General features: G+C 44.3%; 1 protein-coding gene across 1 annotated transcript in view; it reads right to left on the bottom strand.

The window, feature by feature from the left end:
* The window catches only part of PLPP4 (phospholipid phosphatase 4), a 129,265-nt gene that overhangs the window by 100,279 nt on the left and 3,267 nt on the right, over window positions 1-25,719 (bottom strand). Inside the window, exons 3-4 of the mRNA XM_029920510.1 lie at window positions 25,430-25,629; window positions 22,905-22,960 (exon numbers count right to left, since the gene is read on the bottom strand). Of these exons, the coding sequence (XP_029776370.1) occupies window positions 22,905-22,960; window positions 25,430-25,629 (256 nt within the window). The remainder of the gene's footprint in view (window positions 1-22,904; window positions 22,961-25,429; window positions 25,630-25,719) is intronic.

Here is a 25,719-nt window from a genome sequence, read left to right as displayed (position 1 = left end):
TCAAAAACCTCCAGGCATGTAACACGTGCAAGAACTAAAACCCAGGAGAGCTACTCAGACCCTCCAGTAAAACCTATTCACTCTTATTTTACACACTATTCTAATAAGGTGACTATCTCCTTTCAAGGCCTGTTGCAGATCAGCAGCTGCAAATTGTAGCAGAAATACAACTTGCTTGAAGTAAACATACTGGCTATAACCTCTTACATACAGAGTAAAGCATTTAAACTATGAGAAACAAACCACAATTCTTAAAGCCCCCCAGTTACTGCATGGGAAAGATGCCTTCCTTACCTCTCAGGACACCAAAAAGGAATCATAGGACCAACTAAAGGCCATTGATTGCCATCAGTAAATTATGTTTGTCATTCTTTGTTTTATAACAAAGGTAACAACCTTTTTTAGGGGCACCTGGGTGGCTCAGTTAAGTGTCTTAGCTTTGTTTCAATTTTTTTAATGTTTGGGATTTTTTTGAGAGAACAAGAGAGGGGGAGGGGCAAAGAGAGGGGGAGACATAGAATCTGAAGCAGGCTCCAGGCTCTGAGCTGTCAGCACAGAGCCCAACACAGATCTTGAACTCATGGACCTCCAGATCATGACCTGAGCCAAAGTCAAAGCATTAGACTCTTGATCTCAGCTCAGGTCATGATCTTACAGTTCATGGATTGAGCCCTGCACTGGGCTCTGTGTTGACAGCATGGAGCTTGCTTGGGATTTTCTCTTTCCCTCTCTCTCTGCCCCTCCCTTGTTCACTCTTCACTCTCTCTCAAAACAAATAAAGAAAAAAGTTTAGAATAATGGTAACAAGTTTTTTTTAATGTGTAATACAAGTTACTAGCAGTGTGGGTAAACATTTATTCATTCAGATGCACAAGCAGGTTGAAATGGAATGCCGGAAAGGCCCTGTCCAACACCAGTGACCCCCAACAGGCAAGGTTCCTGCACTTACCGAGCTTACAACCTGCTGAGTGGGGACAAGAAAGATGCCAATACATAATGTACAGCATCAGTTCAGATTAAAATAAATACTATTCAAAAACTATTCAAAAATGGAGGATAAGCTAATACAGTATGATGGGGCATGAGACACTGAATAAAATGTTCAGTAAACATTTCTCTAGCAAGGGATACTTGAGCAGGAAGGATGAGAAGAACCAGCCAAATAAGGCACCAGAAAGAGGAGTGTAAACAGGTACAATCTTTCTGCTAGTAGGAGGAAGTAGAAGGAAAAAAAGAAGCTTTATCCCAGAAATTTCTCATTCAGGAATGAAGTTTAAGAATACAATCAGAGATGTAGACAGCAACACATTAGCCAGGATGTTCAACACAGTGTTGTTTACATCAGCTAAAACCCAGAGATGCCCTGCTAATGACCAACACCAGCAAGCTGACTATATTCAATTATGTGCCTTCATTTGATGTATTATAGCTGTAGAGGAGAAAAAAAGAATTTCCCATCTTCTGAGTTCATGACTGGACCCCTATAATAAAAGACAGATTGGGGCACCTGGGTGGCTCAGTCAGTTAAGTGTCCAACTTCAGCTCAGGTCACGATCTCATGGTTCATGGGTTCAACCCCTATGTCAGCCTCTGTGTTGAATGCTTGCTTAAGGCCTGGAGCCTGCTTCAGATTCTGTGTCTCCTTCTCTCTCTGCCCCTCACCAAGTCGTGCTCTGTCTCACTCTGTCTCTCAAAAATAAATAAATGTAAAAAAAATTTTTTAAACAAAAAAAACAGATTAAGAGAAACAAAGAAGAGTTTATTAACATGTATACCATACAGTTGCATGGAAGCTACCCAAGGAAAAATGAGTAACTCAAAGCAGTGGCTTAGAACTCCAGCTTGTACAGCATCCCCAGTAAAAGAAAATAAATTTGTGGAGAAATGACAGGACAAAGGAGGAATTTTAGCACTTCCAAGGGTAGCTCACTGTGGGAAGGTCAATATATCAGAGGAAATTAATGACACATAAAAGCTAGTCAGTGAAGTTTGTTATCCAAATTATTCTGGTACCATCTCCAGACTGATAGAGTCCAAAGTTGTCTCTGGTGACCAACTTCTGTCCTTCCTGACACAGGAGGAGAGACACTCTTGAAAATTTATGTTCCACTTGTAGGCAAGGCAGGGGAAGACAGGGAACCTTCCTCATTTGCCTCCTCTTGACTGCCTTTAGCTCAAAATAATCCTTATGCCAAAATGGCATATTTTGGGGTAGTATATTCTGCCAACCTTCACAACTTTTATAAAAGCAAGTTGGGAATGAATATTTATTGGCATAAGGAGAATATCAAGGATATGATGCCAAGTGGAAAAGGTATGCTACAACACTGTCTTTCAGACAAGGCACACCTTTTGTGTAAAAAAAGTACTGGAGAATAAAAACTTAAAGAATGCAGACCAAAACGTTAACTGTGGTTTTCTCTGGCTAGTGGAATCAGAAATAATTTCACTTTCTTCCCATTTTTCTCTCTGTATTGTAGAAGTTTCCTTCACTGAGCCTACAATTGTTTTATAATTTTAAAACATTGCTTATTTAGAATATAAGGAAAAAATTATAACAAAGATAGCTTTCTTAAAAATCTGTGGTTCTCAAAGAGGTAAGCTTCAGCTCAGAAGTAATGCTCAGAGGGTCTACGCCTTGGGAAATAGGCCTGACCCCACTGAGGACCCCTCACAAGAAGGTTGTGAACAGTCAGCTGTGGGCATGGGCCCTGACAGTGATGGAGACCTGGCAGACCATGGTGTGTGTCTGGACATTCAATCAAACACACACATGGCCACGCTAATTATACTGTCACCTTTGCCACCTCCCTGCTCAGTTCTACCCTGCAAAGCCTCTAAATGACAGAGCCCAGTGGGAGAAGAGGAGTCACCCTTCCTGGAGAGCTGACAGAATCACGAACCCACAGGGTATCTCGTTGTAGTGCCTGGACTTCTCCTCATTGCATTTCTTCCTGGGGAGGAAACGTTGTCCAACTTGAGGGACCCATGGCTTCCCCAACTTCTCCTCTGGGCTTCTCTGTACATCTACAGGGCAAGCCTTGACCTCATCTTCCTGTCTGTAGGCCCAGGAGATCCCAACTGGAAGAGTTCCTTCCTCTGGTAGGCAGAGTGTCATCTGAAGTCACCTCACTACAGCTACCTCTTCCGCTCACTACTCCTGAGCACCTGCTATGTGGCAGACACATCAGCGGTGGGAAGGAGAGGGGTGAGCCCAAAAGCGAAAGTCCTCCTCTCAAGATGCTTGTGGTGGAGCAAGGCAAATGCTTCTATAACCTAAGGCCACCCAGAGAAACTATATCTGGACTCATTTATATCTGACATTGATTTGGACTTAGGACTTGACTCCGTTCAGTGTGAAATCAAATGCGGCTCACTCCAGAGTGAGACCTGCTCTCTGATCTCCTGTGAGCAGGGGCTCATGATTTCCAACACAGCCAGCAGAAAAACCCAGAGTGCTTTGCAAAAGACCGCTGAAACAAACAAACAAACAAATGACAGTGGGAATGCTTCTTTCTGGAGGACAACCTTCACAAAGTTCTGGTTGTTTTTTTTTCAAACTTGAAATAATTAAATTTAATGCAAAAAGTATTCAACCTACCTTTAGATTCTCTGAGAAGGGAAAAAGAAAACCCTCAGGCAGTAATTCTAAGTGCTGACAAAGCAGGAGGGCAATTGTTTAAAACACTGCTCTCCTGGCTTAATTCAAAGCAGGCAGCTCACGTTCTTGAGAGGAAAATGAAAAGCATGATTCACATTTTAGGCATAAAGTACACAGATAATTAATCAAGGCTCTTGATGCTTTTTATGTTGGCTGTTCCTAAAGCAGCACTGTTTTCCCATACTGCCTGCTGATATCCAGGGAAGGTTCCCCTTGTTCCAGAAAGAAACAAGGATTATGGTAAATGAAGACAGGTTTGCCTTATTAACACTTGGTTCTCACAGGCAAGATGGGGCCAAAATAAGGGTAGGGAAAGTTCTAGATGAACCCCAACCATTATGATGACAATGGCTTATAGTTATGGAGTGCTCCCTGCATGCCAGGCATCACCCTACTAGCATTTATTCTCTGACAATTTCCAAGAGGTACGATTGTTCTTCCCACTTTGCAGATTCGTAAACTGAGGAAGGAGAGGTTGAAGGATCCAAGCAGAGGTGGAACAGCGTCTGATGTCCCCGGCTCCATATCCTGGGATCCTCCACACTATGCTCAATTACTTCTCAACATGGGTTTGTCACAACCAAAATCCATGGCAGGCAAGGTGCACAGGAGGCCAGAGTGTGGGTGCCTGGGGACAAAGAGATCACCCCCCACCCAACCCCAGCAAGACAGCAATGGGAACAAAGAGCTATGGGAGCCAGGCAGGCCTGGACTCCCATTCTCCCTCTGCCACCTAGAGGCAAATGACCACAGAGACATCACTGACCCCACCCTGCACTTCCCCTCCCCAAAAAGTGAGAAATAACAGCCTTCACTTCATGCTGTTGTCAGAAGGACTAGATGGGCGCCTTGCACACAAAATCTCTGAAACTCACCTGCGCGCCCAGTGAGAATTGAGGATGGCTATTTCTGAATTTCCGTAAAGCAATAAAACTGCCTTTCTTTTAAACATCCTATATTCTGGCCATTTCACTGATTTACAAAGAGAACTCTCCAGGTCATCCGAAACCGTGATGTGGAACAATAACAGGTAGGCTATATTTTGCAAAACCGATTTGACAATGAACAATGTAGTCAGTGAAATTATTAGACTGTCTGGTCTCAGGCTACCCCGTTGAACTTTTTTTTGCAAAGGTAAATATACTCTCTGATGTTGAATAATGTATCTCTTAATATCCCCATTAATGAGGCCATACTCAGCATGAATATTCTGATGTGAGGCATGAATTTTTACTTTTCAGATTTTCTTAAAATGAATTAAATGGGCTTAGCATAATCATAATATTGTTTTGAAAAAAAGAACTTTACCTGGCACAGGGGAAGCATTCCAAAGGAAGAAGCTATTGCTCCTGCAAAATCAAATCAAAAGGCAGGCCCCAGGGCTGGAGAGCCAGGGGCAAGGTCTGCACCAGGAGGGCACAGCTGGAGGGCACAGCTGGCCCCAGGCAAGGCTGCTCTCTAATGTCCTCTCCTCCATTTTGCGCCCCATCTCTGGGTTCTACTCTTCCCACCCGAACCCCAACTCCACTGGACCCCCGAACTCCTGGCAAGCCCTCCTGCTCTGCCAATCCTCCATGCCCGGAAGACTGGCCCCGCTGCATCTCGATCTCCAAGGACCCTGCTCTCCCCCGGTGATGTGACCCTGGAGGGAGATGGGCGTGTGGCACTCTCAGGCTCCTGCTCCCGGGCCGGCTCAGGATCTCGCCCAACGGGACACAGCCAATGCACAGTCAATGGTCCTGAAGGCACAGAGGTGATTCCTACACCACCGTAAGTGAGGGGAGTGGAGTTTCCACCTCCCCAAGTCATCCATTTCTGTTCCCAGGACAAGGGAACTGGACTGAGGAAAGTGATGTGTCACCATCCGCAGAAATCCTGCCCAAAGCACAGGCTTTCTCAGTGTCACAGGGCTGCCCTCCAGTTTTCGAAGCTGGGCTTTCTAAAGAAAACCCCTCCAGAAACACCTGCCCCTGAACTTCAGGTTCATCCCTTTTCCTGATACTTAAAACGATGTCCACAGGCAACTTCAGGTCAAAGAGACCGTGAGGAGAGGACAGCGCTCGAAGGCAGGACTCACCTGTCACCTTGCGTGCTCCAGGCCTGTGGACTCGGCTCTCCTCCGCGGGCTGCAGAAGGGTGGCGAGTGCCTGGAGGACTGTCAGGACTTGTTTTCACGCTTTATGGACACTGAGTATGTCTAGGGTATATGATGTGTTGGTGTGACACACTTAAATACTAGAAAAGGGTTACTGCCGTAGTGTTAACACCTCCATCCTGGGACTTTACCACCATTGATTCTGTTGGGATGAGAATGGAGATCTGCTCTCTCACAGGGAGCCTGGCTGGCTCCATTGGCTAAGTGTTCAACTCTTGATTTTTGCTCAGGTCATGATCCTGCAGTTCACGAGTTCAAGCACCACATCAAGCTGACAGTGCACAGTCTGCTTGGGATTCTCTCTCTCTCTCTCTCTCTCTCTCTCTGCCCGCTCCCCTCCCCCCCACCCCCGCTCATTCTCTTTCTCTCTCTCTCTCAAAATAAATAAATGTAACAAAATATTTACTCTTTTCGCAACTTTCGGATACATAGCACAGTACTGTTAATTACAGCCACCATGCCGTACGTTAGATTTCTAGAACTTACTCATCTGATACGTGGACGCGGTGGGGGGAAAAAAGAGATGCTGGGATTTCCTTTTGAGCAGGAGTTTGTTCTGATAAAAGGCAGCGCTCCTCACTACCTGCCCTACAGAGGCCGGCTGGAAACTGGGCCGCATTCACATGATCCCACCAGGATTTCTGAAAGGATGAGCCCAAACTGCAGAACTGACGTCTCGGGAGGAGCAAAGGAAGTCACCTGCTACGGCAGCCTGTGTGGGGCCAGGAGGCAAGAGATGGAGGGTCTAGACTCAGCTCTGCCCCTGAACAAGGAGGACTGGAGTAAGGTCCTCTGGGAAACAAGGCAAAGGGAGACGCCTGAGACCACGCCCAGAGCCAGGTCAGGCCAGACACCGGGCATAATATAATTCACTCGGCGGTGCCTTCCAGTAAAATGCCAACATTCCATTTGCTGGCTGTGTATCCGTCCCTTCATGCCCGTGATTTCACAGAGGCTGTCAGGGTCACTTCATTACCAGAGAGCCTCACTGCCAGTCCCTTCTCTTCCCCACCCCCACCCAAATCTGCCGTGAAGCGTTCCAACTCATAACATATTCCATTTAAATGTTTCACGGAAAGCACTTTCATCTTGCTTATTAACAGTGTGACCCTGGGCACATTCTTTAACCTCTCTAAGCCGTGGTTTTCTCATCAAAAAATATGAAAAATTATCAAGTTCTTATCTCACAGAACTGTGTGAAGGCTCAAGAAGCAAAGTGCCTCGCGTATAGTAAGTGGTCAATAAATATTAGTCATCATTGTCATCATCATTGTCATCGTCCCTGGAGCCAAACCACCAGTTTGCTACTTCCAGCAATCAGTAAAGGATCGTTTGTGTTTGGAAACAATCAAAGCAAGGATCTGTGTTTCATAGGGTTTTTCATGAATAAGTTGTTCATATTTTATTTTTTTATTTTTTTTAACATTTATTTATTATTAAGAGACAGAGCATGAGCATGGGAGGAGCAGAGAGAGGGGGAGACACAGAATCTGAAGCTGTCAGCACAGAGCCTGACGCGGGGCTCAAACTCACAAACCATGAGATCATGACCTGAGCTGAAGTTGAGCGCTTAATCAACTGAGCCACCCAGGCGCCCCTAGCTGTTCCTATTTCTAAAGCCCAATTTAATATGTTCTCGTTACATGACTGAAAATCTTTTCATTGGTCCACAAAACTGAATTAAAGCACAACACATTCAGGAACCAAGTATTTCTATCATTAAATAAAAAGATAAATGGGGGCCTTTTGGATAATGCTGTCGTCTATATTACATATATTCATCCAGGGCTGATATGCTCAGACAAGGTAACAGAGAGAAGCAAATTTTGAGGCAAGTCTTAGAAAATAAGTAGGATTTTAGGGGCACCTGGGTGGCTCAGTCGGTTAAGCGCCCGACTTCGGCTCAGGTCATGATCTTACGGTTCATGGGTTCGAGCCCTGCATCGGGCTCTGTGCTGACAGCTCAGAGCCTGGAACCTGTTTCAGATTCTGTGTCTCCTTCTCTCTCTGCTCATGCTCTGTCTCTCTCTGTGTCTTGCAAAAATAAATAAAATGTTCAAAAACTTTTAATTAAAAAAAATAGATAGTATTTTAGATACAATACACAAAGGAGAGGCCACTTGAATGATGACTCCAAAAACCATAAAAATATTCACAGGTAAAAGTAAGAATCACTGGATTTTTAAAATATAATTTTACATATTAAAAATCATAAATACTGTATCCAAGAAAAAATTATAAAATCTATTTAAAGAGACATCTTGTTTGAGATGGCAGATTGAACCCATTCATTTTGTCTCTCTTCCCCTCTCAGAAAACACAACTGAAAAGAAAGAGAACATTAAGAAATCCATAGCCAGGCTTAGGAGCCTCTAGGGATACCCATCAGTAAAGCAGAATGGGGTGGGGGGGGAGAGGCCGGGGAGAGGAACCATGGAAAAGAGAAAGCAAATGGAAATAAAATCCTGGATAATACAACAAACATGACACCGCCGCACCCCCCCCCGCCCCCCCCCCCCGGGAAAAGGAGTGTAGCTGGAGAAGGAAACCCAAAATTCTGTGTACAAATTCCCTTCAAATTACTGGGTAAGTCTGACATTGCAGTGTGCAGGATGACACTCCAAGGATCCCGCTGGAAAGTAACAGCCACTGTCTGAAAGTAAAACAGAAGTTTCAGGGGGGAGCCAGTGCCAGGAGATAAGTTTGGAGTTGAAATTTTTCCAAGTTAGACTTTCTACTGAAACCTCAGAAGAGCCAAAGTATAGTAATAAAAAGCACCCCCTAGAACTAAAGGCTGTACCTTAGGATCAAAGGCAAAACCAAGATAGACTTACACAAACATAGCCTAGAACCAAGATTCTAAAGATGAAGGTGACCCAAAAATAAATTAACTTTGTGCAAGAACAAACCTCAACACTCTTTGGGAGACAATAATGATCTATCTTCTCTACAGTGTATGATTTATTATCTCCAGTATGCAATAAAAAATTACTACACATACAAAAGAAGCAGTAAAATGTGGTCCATAATCAACAGGAAAAAAATCAGAACCATAGATCACCTTGATGTTATAATTAGCAAAAAAACCTTTATGTTATAAATACATTAAAAGATTATAGGGAAAGATGAATAGAATGAACAAGTGGAAAACATCAGCAAAGAAACAAAAACTGTAAAAAAGAATCAAATGGAAATTCTAAACTGGAAAAAAATGAACTAAGTTTTATTACATGGGCTTAGCAGTAGAATAAACATAGCAGAAAATAAAGAATTGGTGAATTTGGAGATACCTCAATAGAAATTACCTTAACTGGAGCCACAGGGAAGAAAGATAACAAAAATGAAGTAGAACACAGCATCCAAGACTGTGGAATATTATAAGACTGTCTAATAAGGGTGCTTGGGTTAGTCTGTTAAGTGTCGGAATTCAGTTCAGCATGATCTTGCAGTTTGTGGGTTCGAGCCTTGCACCGGGTTCTGGACTGACAGCTCAGAGCCTGGAGCCTGTTTTCAATTCTGTGTCTCCCTCTCTCTCTGCCCCTCCCCCACTCACACTGTCTCTCAAAAATAAACATGTTTAATAAAAGTAAAATAAAATAAAACTGTCTAATATCAGTGTAATTGAAAAAACAAAAGAAGAGAGAAAATGGGGCAGAAAAAATATTTGAAAAAGTAATGTCTTATTAATATTTAACTGATGAAAGACATCAAACCATAGCTCTGAGAATCTCCATGAACCCACGCAGGAAATATATGAGACCAACCTAGACACATCATATCCAAATTTCTGGAGACAAAAGGTGAAGAGAAATTCTTAAAAGCAGCAGGAGGGAAAACACATGACATTCAGGAAAGCGACAGTAACAAAGGCAGCTGACTTCTCCTTAGAAAGAATGGAATCTACAATTCAACGCCATCTCAAAATTGCTGAAAGAAAACTATTAGCCTAGAATTCTACATCCAACAAAAGCATCTTTCAAAAATAAAGCAAAATAAAGATAATCCCAATAGAACAAAGGCCAAGAGAATTTATTTCTAGCAAACCTGCCTTACCAGAAAAGCTAAAGGAAGTTCTTCTGGCTGAAGGGATATAATCCTAAAGGAAAAAAACTAAATCTGAAAGAAATAATAAAGAACCTTGGGAATGCTAAGTATGTGGGTAAATATTTTCAGTGTAATTTTTATAAAGATAGATATTTAAGACAAAAACAAATGTTTTATGTGATTCATACACAGAAGTGAAACCTATGACAGTGTATCAAAGGCATAAGAGAAGAAATGAAAGTATGGTGTCATAATGTTTTTATGCTGTATTTTATGCTGTACTTGAAATGCATTTGAAATACTGACTTAATGGTGACAAGTAAAAAATGCATATTGTAATCTCTAGAAAAACTACTAAAATTTTTGAAGAGAATAGCTAAAAATACAATAAAGGAGACAAAATACAATATTAACAAATGTTAATCTAAAAGAAAAGAGGGGCACCTCGGTGGCTCAGTTGGTTAAGCGTCCAATTTCAGTTTAGGCCATGATCTTGCATTTCACGGGTTTGAGCCATACATTGGCCTCTGTAATGACAGCTCAGAGCCTGAAGCCTGCTTCAGCTTCTGTGTGTGCTTGTCTCTCTGTCTCTCTCTCTCTCTCTGCCCCTCCCTCACTCACATGCTGTCTCTCTCTCTCCCTCTCTCTCTCTCAAAAATAAATAAACATTAAAAATTTTAAGGAGGGCACCTGAGTGGCTCAGTTGGTTAAGTGTCTGGCTCTTGATTTCCGCTCAGATCATGACATCACAAGTTGGTGAGTTCAAGCCCTGCTTCAGGCTCTGAGCTGACAGCACAGAGCCTGCTTAGGATTCTCTCTCTTTCCCTCTCTCTCTGCCCCTTCCCCACTCTGGATCTCTCTCTTTCAAAATTAATAAATAAACATTAAAAAAAATTTTTAAGAGTAAAAAGGAACAAAAAAAAGGACAAATAAAAAACAAAGAAGATGGTAGACTTAAACTCAACCATATCAATAATTGCACTAAATGTAAGTGGCTTAACCACTTGAACTAAATGTCAGAGATTGGTCATATTGGATAAAATTAAGAGGTACAACTAAATGCTGCTTATAAGACACATACATTAAACATAAAAAAATACAGGTATGTTGGAAGTAAAAGGATGGGAAATATATTTTGTGCAGACATTAACCTCAAAAATAGACAATACAGCTAGCTATATCTAGTAATAGATAAAGTATACTTCAAGATAAGGAATATTAACACAAAGATGAAAATGTAATGATAAAAGATTTATCAGAGGGAGATAAAATTTAAGAATACTAACCTGAAATGTTGACATAGGAATTCTGACTCCAAATCACTAAAGGAAAAAAAGGAGGGCAGCAAAGAAAACTTAAACTATTCAGCTAAAAGCAAGAAATTAGGGTATAAGAAAGCAAAATGAAGCACCACAAAAAGAAAACAGAATAATCTGGCAGTGGTATGACAAAATATCAGTTACTTCTTTGAAAAATGTAAATGCTTTGATTACCATTTGAGGGGTAATGTATCTTCACATTAAAAAGACCAAGTTTGGGGCACGTGGCAGGCTCAGTTGGTAGATCATGCTACTCTTGATCTCAGGGTTGTGAGTTTGAACCTCATATTGGGTGCATAAGATTACTTTTTTAAAAAGACCAAATTAAGAAGAATGCATTTTTTATAGTAAGAATATAGAGGATTGAACAGTACAGTTAACTTGCTTTAATATATTTAGAGCTTTGTACCCATCAAACACAAACTATTCATTATGTTCAAGCTATATATAAATTTACAAAAAATTGACCAGGTATGTGGCCACACAGGAAATCAGAACAAATTATAAAACACAAAAATCGCACAAGCCACTCTCTTTGATTGATCTCAATACAATGAAATTACTGTATCATTATCTCCATATTGGAGACCAGGGACCTGAAGCACAAAGAGATAAAGCAACTTCCAAGTTCACCCAGACAGTAATAGAAGACTAGTGCTTTGAACTCAGGCATCCTGACTCTGGAGCTTGCAGTCTTACCTCTGTGCTATGGTTGTTCCCCGAGATGAGGGGCCATATACCTTAGGATTGAACTTGCAACAGAATTCACTTGCAATTCCATGGACATATGGGAGTTTATGTCTAGTAATGGCATCATGGATAAGACAATGTCTATTTCACAATTCAAAAACTATATAGTAGAAATTTAAACCCTCTACCTAACTCCACACATAAAAATAAATTTCCAATACATTAAAGATTTAAAATCAAAGAACAAAGCATAAAATACTAGACAATATAGAAAATTTCTATTTTAGATGAAAGACGAGTTTCTAAATAGGACAGAAATTCTGAAACCATAAAGGGAAAGACTGACAGAGTTAACTACATAAAAATTAAAATGTGCACAATAATAGAAATTGCAAAGAAATTTAAAAGTCAACTACAGTCACAGAGAAGATAGCTGCAACATATGAAAGAAAAGATTCATATCTATAAGGCATAAAGCACTCCTACACTTCGGTAAGATAAATTTAAAGATCCAATAAAAGCATGGATTAAGGGAAATGATATTCCACTAAAGAAATACAAATTGGCCCACAGACATATGAAAAGATGCTCAACATCATTCAATGTCAGGGAAATGCAAATCAAAACCACAATGAGATATCGCCACATACCTGTCCGAAGAGCTAAAATCAAAAACACAAGAAACAAGTGTTGGCAAGGATGTGAGAAAAGGAACCCTCGTCAACTGTTGGTGGGAATGCAAACTTGATGCAGCTGCTGTGGAAGGTTCCTTAAAATGTTTAAAACAGATCCAGTAATTGCACTACTGGGTATCTACCCAAGAAATATAAAAACACTAACCTAAAGGGATACATGCACGCCTGTGTTTATAGCAACATAATTTACAATAGCCAAATTATAGAAGCAACCCAGGTGTCAATCGATAGACGAATGGATGATAAAGATGTGGTATATGGATATGCGTGTGTGTGTATACATATGTGTGTATACATATACATACATAATGGAATATTATTCAACCCTTAAAAGAATGAAATCCTGCCGTTTGCAATCATGTGGCTGGAACTAGAGAGTATAATGCTAAGTGAAATAAGTCAGAGAAAGACAAATACCATCTGATTTCACACACAGGTGGAATTTAAGAAACAAGCAAAGGGGAAGAGAGAGAGAGACAAACTGAAAATCAGATGCTCAACTATAGAGAACAAACCAATGGTCACCAGAGGGAAGACCAGTGGGGAATGGGTGAAGTACGTGATGGGGATTAAGGAGGTCACTTGTCCTGAAAAGTACGGGGTGAGGTACGGAATTGCTGAGTCACTATATCGCGTACCTGAAACTAGTATAACACCCTATACTAACCACAGTGGAATTAAAATTAAACCTTAACTTACATTTTTTCACATCTATTTATTTTTGAAAGACAGAGAGAGACACAGAATGAGCAATGAGAGGGAGACACAGAATCTGAAGCAGGCTCCAGGCTCTGAGCTGTCAGCACAGAGCCCAATGCGGGGCTTGAACTCATTAGCTGTGAGATCATAACCTGAGCCGAAGTCGGACACTTAACCAGCTGAGCCACCCAGGCACGCCAAAACTAAAACTTAATTTTAAAAAGGAGATGAAAGTTGCCAACACATAAGAGAAAAGATGCAAATGTTATATTCTGCCCTATGGTACAAATATAAAACATTACCGACACCCAGCATTGGCCAGGATGTTGAAAAACAGAATGGAAGCATGTACAGCCGGGCATGGACCACTGGGCAATGTCCATCCGAATTTAAAACACACACGGTCTTTGACAGAGAAATTTCATTTGCGAAAGTTATCACAGCAATACTTGAATAGGAGCGCTACAGCGTGAGCACAATTGCAGTTTTGTTACAGCAAGACATGAAAACGTCCTAAAATTCCATGAATAGGTTAATATGATGAAATACCACACAGCTCTTAAAGAGAATCAAGTGGATCTAAATTAAGTAAAAAAAAATTTTTTTGTCTATGTAATTTATTGTTACTGTGTCTCAGTTTTTTATTAAACTTTTATTTATTTTATACTTACCTATATTTTTATTATGTATAAATATATAATATATACAAAATACATTTTATGTACACACACACACACACACACACACACACACAACTACAACTAAGCCCAACATGAATGAATGTCAGAAACACGTCAGGAAAAATAGTCCCACAGAAGAGTATACATTGTTTAAAAGTTTGACTTTAGGGGCAGCTAGGTGGCTCAGTCGGTTAAGCATCCAACTTCGGCTCAGGTCATGATCTCATAGTTCATGGGTTCGAGCCCTGTGTTGGGCTCTGTGCTGACGGCTCAGAGCCTGGAGCCTGCTTCAGATTCTGTGGCTTCCTCTCTCTCTGACCCTCCCTTGCTCACGCTCTCTCTCTCTCTCTCTCTCTCTCTCTCAAAAATAAATAAAACATTAAAAATACTAAAAAATAAATAAATAAAAGTTTGACTTTAAGAAGTGAAGGGAACGGAGCAGGCAGAGAGGTGAAGCAATCCTGAGAGCCTTACGCTTTTGCATTGTTTTAATTTTTCCAACTGTTTCATAATCTTAAAGAAAACGTCTAAGTGAAGAGATGCATTCATTCCCACTACATACATGCTCTTTTGTGTAAAATCCTTTTAAATATTTGCCCAAGTCAAACATGCTTCTCACAGGTTAACTCCAACGTCTATTTTTGTTAGTTCCTTTTTCCCTTTAACTATTACATCATAAAATGTTGCCATGTTTTTTCCTGACTTTCAAAATGATTATTTTAATAGACATTCAGTATCCACATGTCCATAATTTATCAAACTATTCTTCAAGTGTTGACTGTTGGACTTTTATTTCAGTTTCATTTGACAAATATATTTGCTTTGTATGGAATACAAACGTTAAAAAATTTTTTAGGGGTTATGTCCATTTACAAATCCACCTGCAGCCTCAGATCACATCTGTTTCACCACAGTCTTGCACATCTGGGCGTTAATCTTTACTTTCTGGTTTTCCTTTCGATGTTTTAGTTGGTGTTAAATACAGAAAGGTTGATCTTGACACATTTCCACTTCAAATATGTCTAAAGCAATCACAAAAAATCATCCAGGGCCCTGTCCAAGGAGATTTCATTAGGTCCTTCCCCTCCCCATAGCAGGAAATATGTACATTGATTTTTCTGATTCTATATGAAGGTAATAAATGTTTACTATAAAATAATGTAGGCAATAAATAGCATAAAGAAAAAGGCAAATATTATAAAATCCCATTGGCCTAAAACAACCACCACTATGATTTTGTTGTGTATCTTTATAACGATTTTCCTTATAGCTATCAACACAAATTGATTTCATTGCGTTCCATATAAAAGTAGCATCACGCACACTTACGTAACCTATGTTTTACCACTTCACAACAATTTATGGGATACCTTCCCAAATCAACAAATAATTGTCTACATTACTAATTTCAATGGCTGCACATTCTTTTGTCCTAGCCCAATAAAAAGCTTGTGCTAATCTATAAGCAATGTTATTTTGTTGCTTTCAGATAGATATGTTGCATTTCTATGGAAATCACAGATTTAAAGGTATATTCATTATTTGCAATACTAGCTCCCTATTAGTTCTGCTGCCCATTTTTCTCTTTAAGAGTTCTTCTCTTTTCTTATTGATTGGCAAAAGCTTTCTGTATATGAGGAGCGTTAACTCTTAACAATATCACCTCTTGGGGGTGGGGGTTACAAAGATGAAATCATCTAAGGCGTGATGCGTGCCTAGAACAAAGTTGATCTATAGTATATGTTAAAACTGGTCTCCTTCGGGCACCCTCCTACACTGTTGGTGGGAATGTAAACTGGTGCCGCCACTCTGGAAAACAGTGTGGAGGTTCCTCAAAAAACTATGCATAGAACTCCCTTATGACCCAGCAATAGCACTGCTAGGGATTTACCCAAGAAGTGCTGATGCATAGGAGCACACGTACCCCAATGTTCATAGCGGCATTGTCAACAATAGCCAAAACATGGAAAGAGCCTAAATGTCCATCACCTGGTGAGTAAATCAAGAAGATGTGGTATATATATACAATGGAGCACTACATGGCAATGAGAAAGAATGAAATCTGGCCATTTGTAGGAAAGTGGATGGATCTTGTGGATGTCATGCTAAGCGAAATAAGTCAGGCAGAGAAAGACAGATACCATATGTTTGCACTCACAGGTCTAACAGGAGAACAGGAGAAACCTAATGGAGGACCAGGGACAGGGGAAGGAGGAAAGAGAGTTGGGGAGAGAGAGGGATGCAAAATCTGAGAGACTATTGAATACTGAAAACAAACTGAGGGCTGAAGGGGGGAGGGGGGAAAAGAGGTGGTGGTGATGGAGGAGGGCACTTGTGGGGAAGAGCAGTGGGTGTTGTATGGAAACTAATTTGACAATAAACTACTTAAAAAAAAAACTAGTCTCCTTTCCTCCCTCTGTAACCAAAGTGGAGATATAGGTCGATTAAAAGATACTGACCCACGCATATGTATTGGCCATTTCTTTTTCTCAGTGATTTCTTGGACGATTATTCAGAATGGTTCCCCCAAACTTCCGAAATCCTAGTTCAAGGCTCAGCTCTCCCCGGGCGCTAAAAGCTTCATTCTTCTTATTATTACTACGTTGTGATACTAGGATTTTTTTTTCGCTCACTTCCATCTCCATCTGCCCACGGGACAGAAGAAAGACGGAGCCAGGGACAGAGTGGCTTTAACACTTACCATGTGCCAGCAGGTACCTGTTACACATGATTTCATCCTTATGGCCTCCCGGCAGGTGTTAGTTCTGACCCCACTTTACAGATGAGGCAGCTAGAGGCACATCTGTACCATCAGCAGGCAGGAATTAGTTTCAAAGCCCTCGCACTGACTAGGGTGGCCAAGTTGCCCACCCGCCTGTGGAGTGGGGACCTGGCTCGTGGCTTCCTCAGGTCATTCGGGGCCACTACGGGCTTTCACAAAGCAGCTACTCAACAGATAGAGATTCAGGCAGCACACATCTCTATTTCAGAAGCAGAGCTAGACAAAGAAAGGCCAAATCCTTCTCTTTTTTTAACGCTTTTTATTTATGTTTGAGAGACAGAGAGAGACAGCATGAGCAGGGGAAGGTCAGAGACAGAGGGAGATACAGAATCTGAAACAGGCTCCAGGCTCTGAGCTAGCCGTCAGAACAGAGCCCAACACAGGGCTCGAACCCACGAACTGTGAGATCATGACCTGAGTCAAAGCCGGATGCTTAACCAACTGAGCCACCCCGGTGCCCCCAAATCCTTCTTTAAAAACCTCAAGTGAATAACCTAGCATTTCCACTCCTAGGTATATACCCAACAGAAATCACAAACGTGTTCACAAAAAAAAAAGAAAGAAAGACAGTAACAGCATTGGCCCAAATCAACAAGTAACCCAAATATCCATAAACATTAAAATGAGTAAAAAAGAGGTTCAGTCATGCGATGAAATGCTCTATAGCGATAAGAAGTAACAAACTACAACTAAGTACAACACGGATAAATCTCAAAAACATGCTGAGCAATGCAGGCGGATGAAAGAGTAGCCGACGTACGACTCTACCTATAGGGACCTCAAAACTGGACCCTGAGGGTGGGGGCTGGGGCTTGATGGGCAGAGGGTATTCTGGGAAGCTGTGCGATGAAAAATCACACATTTGTTTCCTTGGGTATATTATTTTTAGGATGAATTCAATGAAATTCTAGTTTTTGTAGGTCAAAACAGGCAAATATCAGCAATTGCGTATGGTTCGAACTAACACTTTCATAACAATGTTTTCAAAACCCTCTGCAAAGAGAGAAAAGAAATGTCTCGCATCGATGGGCAGACTGCCGACTTTTCTGAAAACCAACGTAAACGCTCCTCCTACAGCTTCTGACCCTGTTTCTTGTTCCTTTGTCTGCAAGGGAGACTGAATCACAACGAGTCCCTCACCTCTGCAGGGCAGTTTTTGGGTCACACACTGAAAGACGGTGATGCGGCCATCCCTGGGCTCCAGAGTCCCAGATTTTCTGTGCCTCCTGCACGCCCACACCTGACCTCCCCAAGGCCCTCCACACCTTTGTGCCTTCGGTTAATGAGGAGAACCCACCGGCAGGTCCGGTTCTGGGTGAATCCCCCTCCTCACCGTGCACTAGGGCTTCTAACTCATCCACAGGTTATATTTTCTAAAGAAACATGTGTTACTATGATGATTTTCATATTTAAAAACACTATCATAGGAAAATAGAGGGATGGGGCTTTAATGAGCCTTGTGTGGATCATAAAAGGCATAATCTTCATAACTAATTGAGATAACTTTCTCTACAAGTTACGAAACTCCTACTCGCCTTTTTGTCGTGTTTTAAGCATTTATCTCCCTGTGGCAAAACATCATCAATTCTCACCATTCTGGGTTCGGCAGACTCACTTTACGGTGGCAAATAATATTTCAAACAGAAGGCCACTCCATTTATCAGGTGACAAGGCAGAAGCCTCCCCAGGGAGGGAAGAGCTGCTCGCCGCCGCACTCCGCCTGGACCCGACTGGGGGTGGAGAGGGCGCGGGAGGGTGTCTGATGGAAAACTCCCTGCGCCAGGCTTCTGACACAGCTCTGGGTGAGGAATCCGGACTTGGAAGTAAATGAGAGGAATGCAGCATTTTCCTCTCACATTGTCCAATGCAATTATGCTAATACCCCTTCTGATTCGATGTCCTAAAATCACTATTGTAAACGGCCAGCAATTGAAGTCACGTAGGAGAGACTCCCCGTGCTGCGACCACCCCTCCGTTAGGCAGTGAGCCAGCCACGCTGCTGATGGGGTACCGATGAGCTCATTCATGAGCTCAAGTTACACGCTTGCCTTACGGGGGCTAAAAGGAATCATGTGAAATGTATTTAAAGAAGTTTATTATTTTATAGAAATCCTATAGTAAATCACTTGTAATCAGTGTATTGTTAGCTACCTATAGGGTTTCGCTATAGTGTACATTATGGATTCATCTTCGTTAAAGGACAATGGTAATATTTCCGTTTACTAGGCACCCATGATGAGCTGAATACTCTCTCGTTTAATACTCCCAAGCTTTATGTTCATGGGTACCGCTAATATTCCTGTGGAACAGAGCAGAAAACAAGGATCTAAGCTGGATAAATACTTTCCCGAAAGGCTCACACAACTAATAAGCATCAAAATCAGGATTCAAGCCTCAGCAACCAATGCCAAGGGCCATGGTCATGACCACTGGGCTGCACTGCTGTCCTCAGACACTAACTATACGAAACAGAGATTCACAAGAGTGGGGAGAAGGCATCTAATTTTTGTCCTATGTACTGTAGGTGCTTAAAGCATCTTATCTACCAGGGCGCCTGGGCGACTCAGTCCGTTAAGAATCCAGCTTCGACTCAGGTCATGATCTCATGATCCCACAGTTTGTGGATTTGAGCCCTGCATTGGGCTCTGTGCTGAGCTCAGAGCCTGGAGCCTGCTTGAGATTCTTTGTCTTTCTCTCTGTCCTTCCGCCCCCGCTCACTCACTCTCTCTCTCTCAAATAAATGAATAAACATTAAAAAAAATTTTAAGGCTAGGGGTTATAAAATAAAAGCATCTTATGTACTAGCAGCCAGTGAAGGAAGTATTGTTCCTCTTTCCTACATGAAGAAATCGAGGTTCAGAGATTTTAGGCGACTCCCAGATTAGTGGCAGAGCCGACATCCAAACATTGACCTGACGAGCTCCAAAGCTCATAGTCTTCCGTTATACCACTTTGCCTCAAGTGACTCTTCGTTTCTAGAGAGCAAGCAAAATCATTCCAAGTGCATTAGCCAGATGGAACAGACCTGTGTTTCAGTAGCTAATCAGTCCCCCAAATCATCATTAACACAAAAAGTTTCCTTCTGTCCCACGAAGTCCACTGCCAATGTTATGACATGACTCTCCAGGGATGCCGTCTTGCTGCTTGCATGGCACAGCTCTGCCATCACAACCCATTGCTGCGTGCTCGCCCCAACAGGGGGCAATAACACGCCACTAAAGGCCACTAAAGGGACTTACACTGCTTCACCTAGAGCCCACCACCTGTGGAACACCCACACTCCATGTGGCGCCACCTAACGGCAGGGGCTGGGGAAGGGTAGTCTGTGCGGCCAGAAAAGAACCAGAGGAGACCCTCCACCACAAAAGGGTGTAGGCTGCACCTCAGTAGTTCCCAAATGTGGCAGACAGAGGACAGGGGGAGCACCTGTTGAAAATGCAGATTCCCAGGGCTCCATTCCATACGTGGACTCTGTGAAGGCTGAACTGAGTCCCAGGAGAATCTGATGCAGGTGGTCAGCAAACCACCCCAGTCTGGGAAGCCTCGTTCTGCACCGAGGCAGATCGCCCTGGGGTCTATGTGGCCATCAGAAATCAAACGCAATCTGGTGAGCACTCACGAGGCACGGACCCCGGTGGCCACAAGGCCTGGCTGGGAATACCGAGAAAGCAAAGCAGACGAGGATACAGTCCTGGCCCCTACACCCCAACAGTCAGCAGTCTGGAGCCAGCCGTGGAGACAGCTGAGCACAGCACGGGGCAGAATAAAACACAGGCGCCCAGAGAGCGTGCACAGTGGGGCACGGCAGTGGCGGCAGAACTGGGTGCTGTCACTTACAAAAGCAAACGGGGCCTACGTGCCCGAGGGAGCTGTCACTTCCCACCACCAGGCAAGGGTCTGAGCACGATGCTTTTCTGTCTCAAACCTCCCGGGGCTCCTCAGTCACTGCCTCTTAGAGAATGCCCACACTTGCCAGCAGGGCACTGAGACAATCCACACTCCTGGCCCAGACTCACTTCCTGCCACTCTTACACGCTACCTCCAGACCCATACTCTACGCTGAAGCCACCCCCATGACCTGATCCCCATCCAAAATGTGCCTACAGACTTCCAGGCCTTTGCTCCAGGACACTCTGTCCACAGGAGTGTCCTTGGGCCAGGCCCCCTAGCCACTCAGTGCTCTAGACTCAGGTGAGATGCCAATTCTGGGCAGCCTTCCCTGGCACCTGTCCCTCCTTCCCATCCCTCCTGGGGCTAATTAACCCCTCCTCGGTAAACTGAGCACTTTGCTCCAACTACCACAACTGTCCTTGGCCTGAGCCCTAGACAGGGCTCTGCAGGGTAACAATGAAAGATATGTTAGTTTCTGTCAATATTCCAAAAACCTGCGTGACAGCTAGAGCCCTCAAGCATATCACCCAGACCAGCTAAGGTGCCAAGCTGCCCTGTGTCTGTTTGGAATGATACCAACCAGAGTGCACCAATGAAGGGGAAGGAAAATAACTAGCACAAGTGCTGGCCTCTAGAAGGTGCCAAATAAGCATCTGTCACCTGGACGGATGATAAAATTGTTGGGAGGCAAAACTTTCAAAGCCAGCGATTACACTCGGGGGAAATAACAAGGAGTGGTCCACTGCACGTGAGCCAACCTGGGAGCTCCTGGGAGCACCCCACCCCCAGCCTTCCTCCGTCAAAACCCTCCCCAGCACCCAGCACAGGCCTCCTGCACAGGAGGGCTCCAAGAAGGACACAGGATTGGTCTGACTTGAGGCAAATGCCATTCACTCCCTGAGCAACCCACAGCTCCCCGAGGGATATCCCAGACAGGGGGCCACTTGGAGCACAGGAAGGAGGGACTGAGGACCCCAGGGAACCCAGGCTTACAGGTGAAACAGGTAGATAACCTTCCCCTCCACCAGCATTTCTGATTGTTGTCATTTCCAGAGCCCTTTCTGCAGTGCTATAAATAAAGGGCTTTCTGGATGAACTGACATCCTGGAGACAAGGCCCAAAAGGTGTGAGAGAGAGTATATATGCCCTCCAGTTCTTTAATCTACCATTTAGGTTCTTTTTAAATTTTTTTTTAAATGTTTTTATTTTTGAGAGAGAGAGTGTGTGAACAGGGGAGGAGCAGAGACAGAGGGAGACACAGAATCCGAAGACAGGCCCCAGGCTCCAAGCTGTCAGCACAGAGCCTGATGCAGGGCTCGAACCCACAAGCTGTGAGATCATGACCTGAGCCAAAGCCGGATGCTTAACTAACTGAGCCACCCAGGCGCCCCTGCCATTTAGGTTCTGACCAGCAAGTTTCTCTCCACACCTTTCCCTCTGGGCTCCAGAGACTAAGGAAGACCCTGCAAAATCTGCAACATGTCCTAATTCCGTGTCTCAGGGCATGGGAACCATAACTACCACCCCATGCCCTTTGAAATGTCATTCTAGGAGTCTGCTCTGAGAACTCTTCCCACACATCGTTCCAAGCTGTTCATTTGCTTCTCTGGAGACAACAGGTCACGGTAAAGGGGCCGCTTCTAGAACTCAGTCACTTTTGCTCTAGACCCTGAAATCTGGTGCTGGGAACGTTCTAGCTCAGTGGCTGGTGGCTGTGGGACATGGGACTCAGCTGCCTGTTCAGATCCAAGTTATACCTCCTGCTGTGTGTCCTCAGGCCAGCTGCTGACCCTTTCTAATTCTTGGCTTCTTTGTAAAGTGGGGAGAACAGAGAGTGTCCACCTCGAGTGAGATGAGACAAGAGAAATCCCACAGAATGCCTTATGCATAGTAAACCCTGGGGTGCCCCGCGCTGGCTGTTATTTTTCCTGAAGCCACATAGCGAGGTGACTGAGAGTCCAGATGATGCAGAAGAAGCATCTAGATTTAGATCTCAGGGCTGCCCGTATTCGCTCTGTGACTTGGGTGGTTCCTTCATCTGCCTTTGCCTCAGCCTCTTCGTGCATGAACACAAATGTCAACACACCCCCTTCGTTGAGTGTGTGTACGGGTTAAATATCATGTGTGATCATCTTCATTATTGCCTGGCACATAATAAACCCGCAACAAATGGCACTTAGCATACTGGTGATGGCAGTAAAAGCGGACATAATATATACTACCAGTAGTAAAACACTGGCCGCGGGGCTGTTGACTGACCACCTTGTATCCACACGGTGTTTGCTCACCGAAGTCTGGTGCTGGCTTTGCAGGTACAGGAAGGCTCACAGGATCTGCTGGAGTCCTGGGTGGCGGGAGGACGGAGGAAGCCCACTGAAGCTCCTTCTCTCTGCTCTGCCCACACTCCACAAGCAAGAGCAAAGGGACCTCCAGACAAGCTTCAGAGCCCCAAATGCAGCCTCAAAGCAACACATTCATTGTACTTTGATTTTTCCTAAACGACTGGGCTCCTCTAACCAATTTATTCCCTGTTTGGTTAAGCTTTAGGCACCTGCCCTGATCTGTATTACTTCTTACTAATTTTCTTCCCAGTGGTTTGAACTTCTTGGTCATGGCTGCCCAGAAGACACTACACACCTCTTGGATGATCTATGGGGGTTCCCTGGAGAGCATTCTCTTAGGATCCTGAATCGCCAAACCTTAGCATAAACCTGGCCTAGAGACAGAGAACCGGTTCCCTAAGGAGAAGGGAAAAGCATAGCATCCAGCAACTTCAAGGTCCAAAATTGCATTTCATTAGCACTCACTTCAATTCTGCAGGAGCCTGTGGCAGTGGGGTCTTGCTCTCACTCAGAGCAAATGTAATCACGGAACAGGTGCATCTGTGGATGATGTCCCCCCAGGGGCACAAGTTTGCAAAAAAGCAAGGTGTCCTCTCCCCCAAAGATTATTCTCTTATCCTGAGATAAAGGGGACCTACACCCAGCAGAAGCAGAGGATGAATTTTATCAGCTATGCTGGACCCAGCTGCAGAAAAAGTGGATGCAGCCTGCCCAGAGGACCTTCTCAAGCCACTCTGCTACGGAGACCCCCATCTTCATGAGCCCAGGTGGGTACAAACCTCTGAAATCTTGTCATCGGACCGCCGGGGAAAGGAAGAACAGACCTCCCCCCAAAATCCAGCCTCTGTCATCTCACCAGAAGCTTATCTAAGAAAACAAAGGGTCATCTGTGTCTGCGTGCGCCCAGCCTGTCCTTCCAGAAGTCATTATCTCTCCTTGATGATAGCAGCCTCTTAACACCCAAGACTCCCACCCAGGCAGATCTCCCGCTGAACCAAGGCTGGTCTGCGGTAAAAGAGCCACAAGTTGGATACACTGTTAATAGTTCCAACTGATACGAAATCAGGGAATCACCCCAAAACACCATCAATGCCCAAATGTGCCCCTCTGGGGAACAGAAGATCCCCCGTGAATTAATACAAAGGGGAACTTTGGAAATAAAGAATAGAAAACTGCCTGCTTTTGACCAAACGTTCTTTGAGGAAGCAAAAAAGCACATTAATTATCACATTTTCAAAGCCACTGCACAGAGCGTCATATATTTGTAAACATCTCATCAATGTTTTTAGGGGCTATCTGAAGGGAAATCTGAAAACAACATAAATATTTGCATATCCTCGGACCCTTTCATTAGCTGGCAATTCCCAGCAGCAATCACACCAGCAGCCTGCCAGCCTACCTCACTCTATTTCAGCATTACGCACACAGACGTCTACCAAACAAATGTTAAATCCTACTGTGCACTGTTTTACCATTTCTATCGCATAATAAATAGTGCAAAGGGACCAGCCTATCTGCCAGTCAGATCCGGCCCCGGCTGAGCACACAGCAATCTCTAGTTTTAATGTATATATTCCAAAGGTAGAACGGTCGAGTAAGAGAAGGAAAAAGTGTTGTTTGTTTTCCCAAATGTATCAACACCCAAGTGAAGTTCTTCTAATTCCTTCTGCCCTCGAAACAACAGCAGTGTTTAGTCAGAAGCTGGGAGAGGGGGCTTGCCTGCATCTGGGGGAACTCACCGCCCTTTATGGTGGTGTGAATAAATACCCTGGATGAATTTAATCCCCAGTAAAGAAAACCATGCAAGAAAGGGGCTTTCTTTCAGTGTGCCTACTACCCTGGGCTGCACGGAACAGAAGTCAACTCACAGCCTCCCACCTGCCATCAATGACTCCGGATTGGGGCAGAAATCCAGGCCTCCTGTTTGGAATGGCTGCATGGGCTTTTCAAAAGAAAAGTCCAGAAAGTTCATGCAACTTTAATATTTCAAATGTGTCATAAACAGTCACGGGCAGAGGGGAAAAGAGAACCTGACCGGCTAACATAGGCTCAAGCGCAGGTGCCTGCGCCTGCCTGACAAGAGGTCAGAGGGGACCGTGGAGTGGGTCTGAGCTGGTGTTAAAGGCTTGGATCTGAAAGGCAGAGACGGCGACAGCTCTCTGCTGCTTGGGCCCGGGAGGCCGGCGGGTAGCGGGTCCCCGGGGCGCCCTGGGGTTCAGACATCTCTGGAAGAGCCTGCGCCCCCGGAGCCCTCTCCTCTTTCCGAGATCGTTATTTCCAGGTCCCAGCCGCTCGGGGCCAGCAGGGGCATTTCGCTGCTCGCCCGCACCCTAAGCGGACGAGGGCTCCGCACGGAGCTCGGGGCGTGTGAAGCCCGTACCTCGGGCTGCGGCGCCGGACTTCCCCGGCCTCCGCAGCAACAGTTTTCCAGCCAGGGAAGTACCGCAAACGTCTCCTGGGAAAGGGCTCACCTGAACCCCGGTCACCAAAGCCAGGGCCACGGAAGGGGATCGAGCCTGGCCCTGAGCACGGCGAGGGGCGATGGGGGACCCGCCAGGAGGAAGGACTGCAAACGTCGGGCTCAGAAGCTCGCACAGAACGAGAAACTTCCCGAGAGCGCGAGCGAGGTTGCGCGCCCGCTTCCAGGGGCGCAGCCGCGACTCCCGGGCAGCTGGGGCGCCGCCGGCGACAAGCGCAGGCGAGGGGCCCCGAGCGGCGGCGGGTCCCGCTCCCCGGCGCGATGGGGGTGGCGGGAGCGAGT

The sequence above is a fragment of the Suricata suricatta genome, chromosome 2, assembly GCF_006229205.1.
Source record: "Suricata suricatta isolate VVHF042 chromosome 2, meerkat_22Aug2017_6uvM2_HiC, whole genome shotgun sequence".
NCBI lineage: Eukaryota > Metazoa > Chordata > Mammalia > Carnivora > Herpestidae > Suricata > Suricata suricatta.
This window is presented reverse-complemented; position numbering and strand designations above follow the sequence as displayed.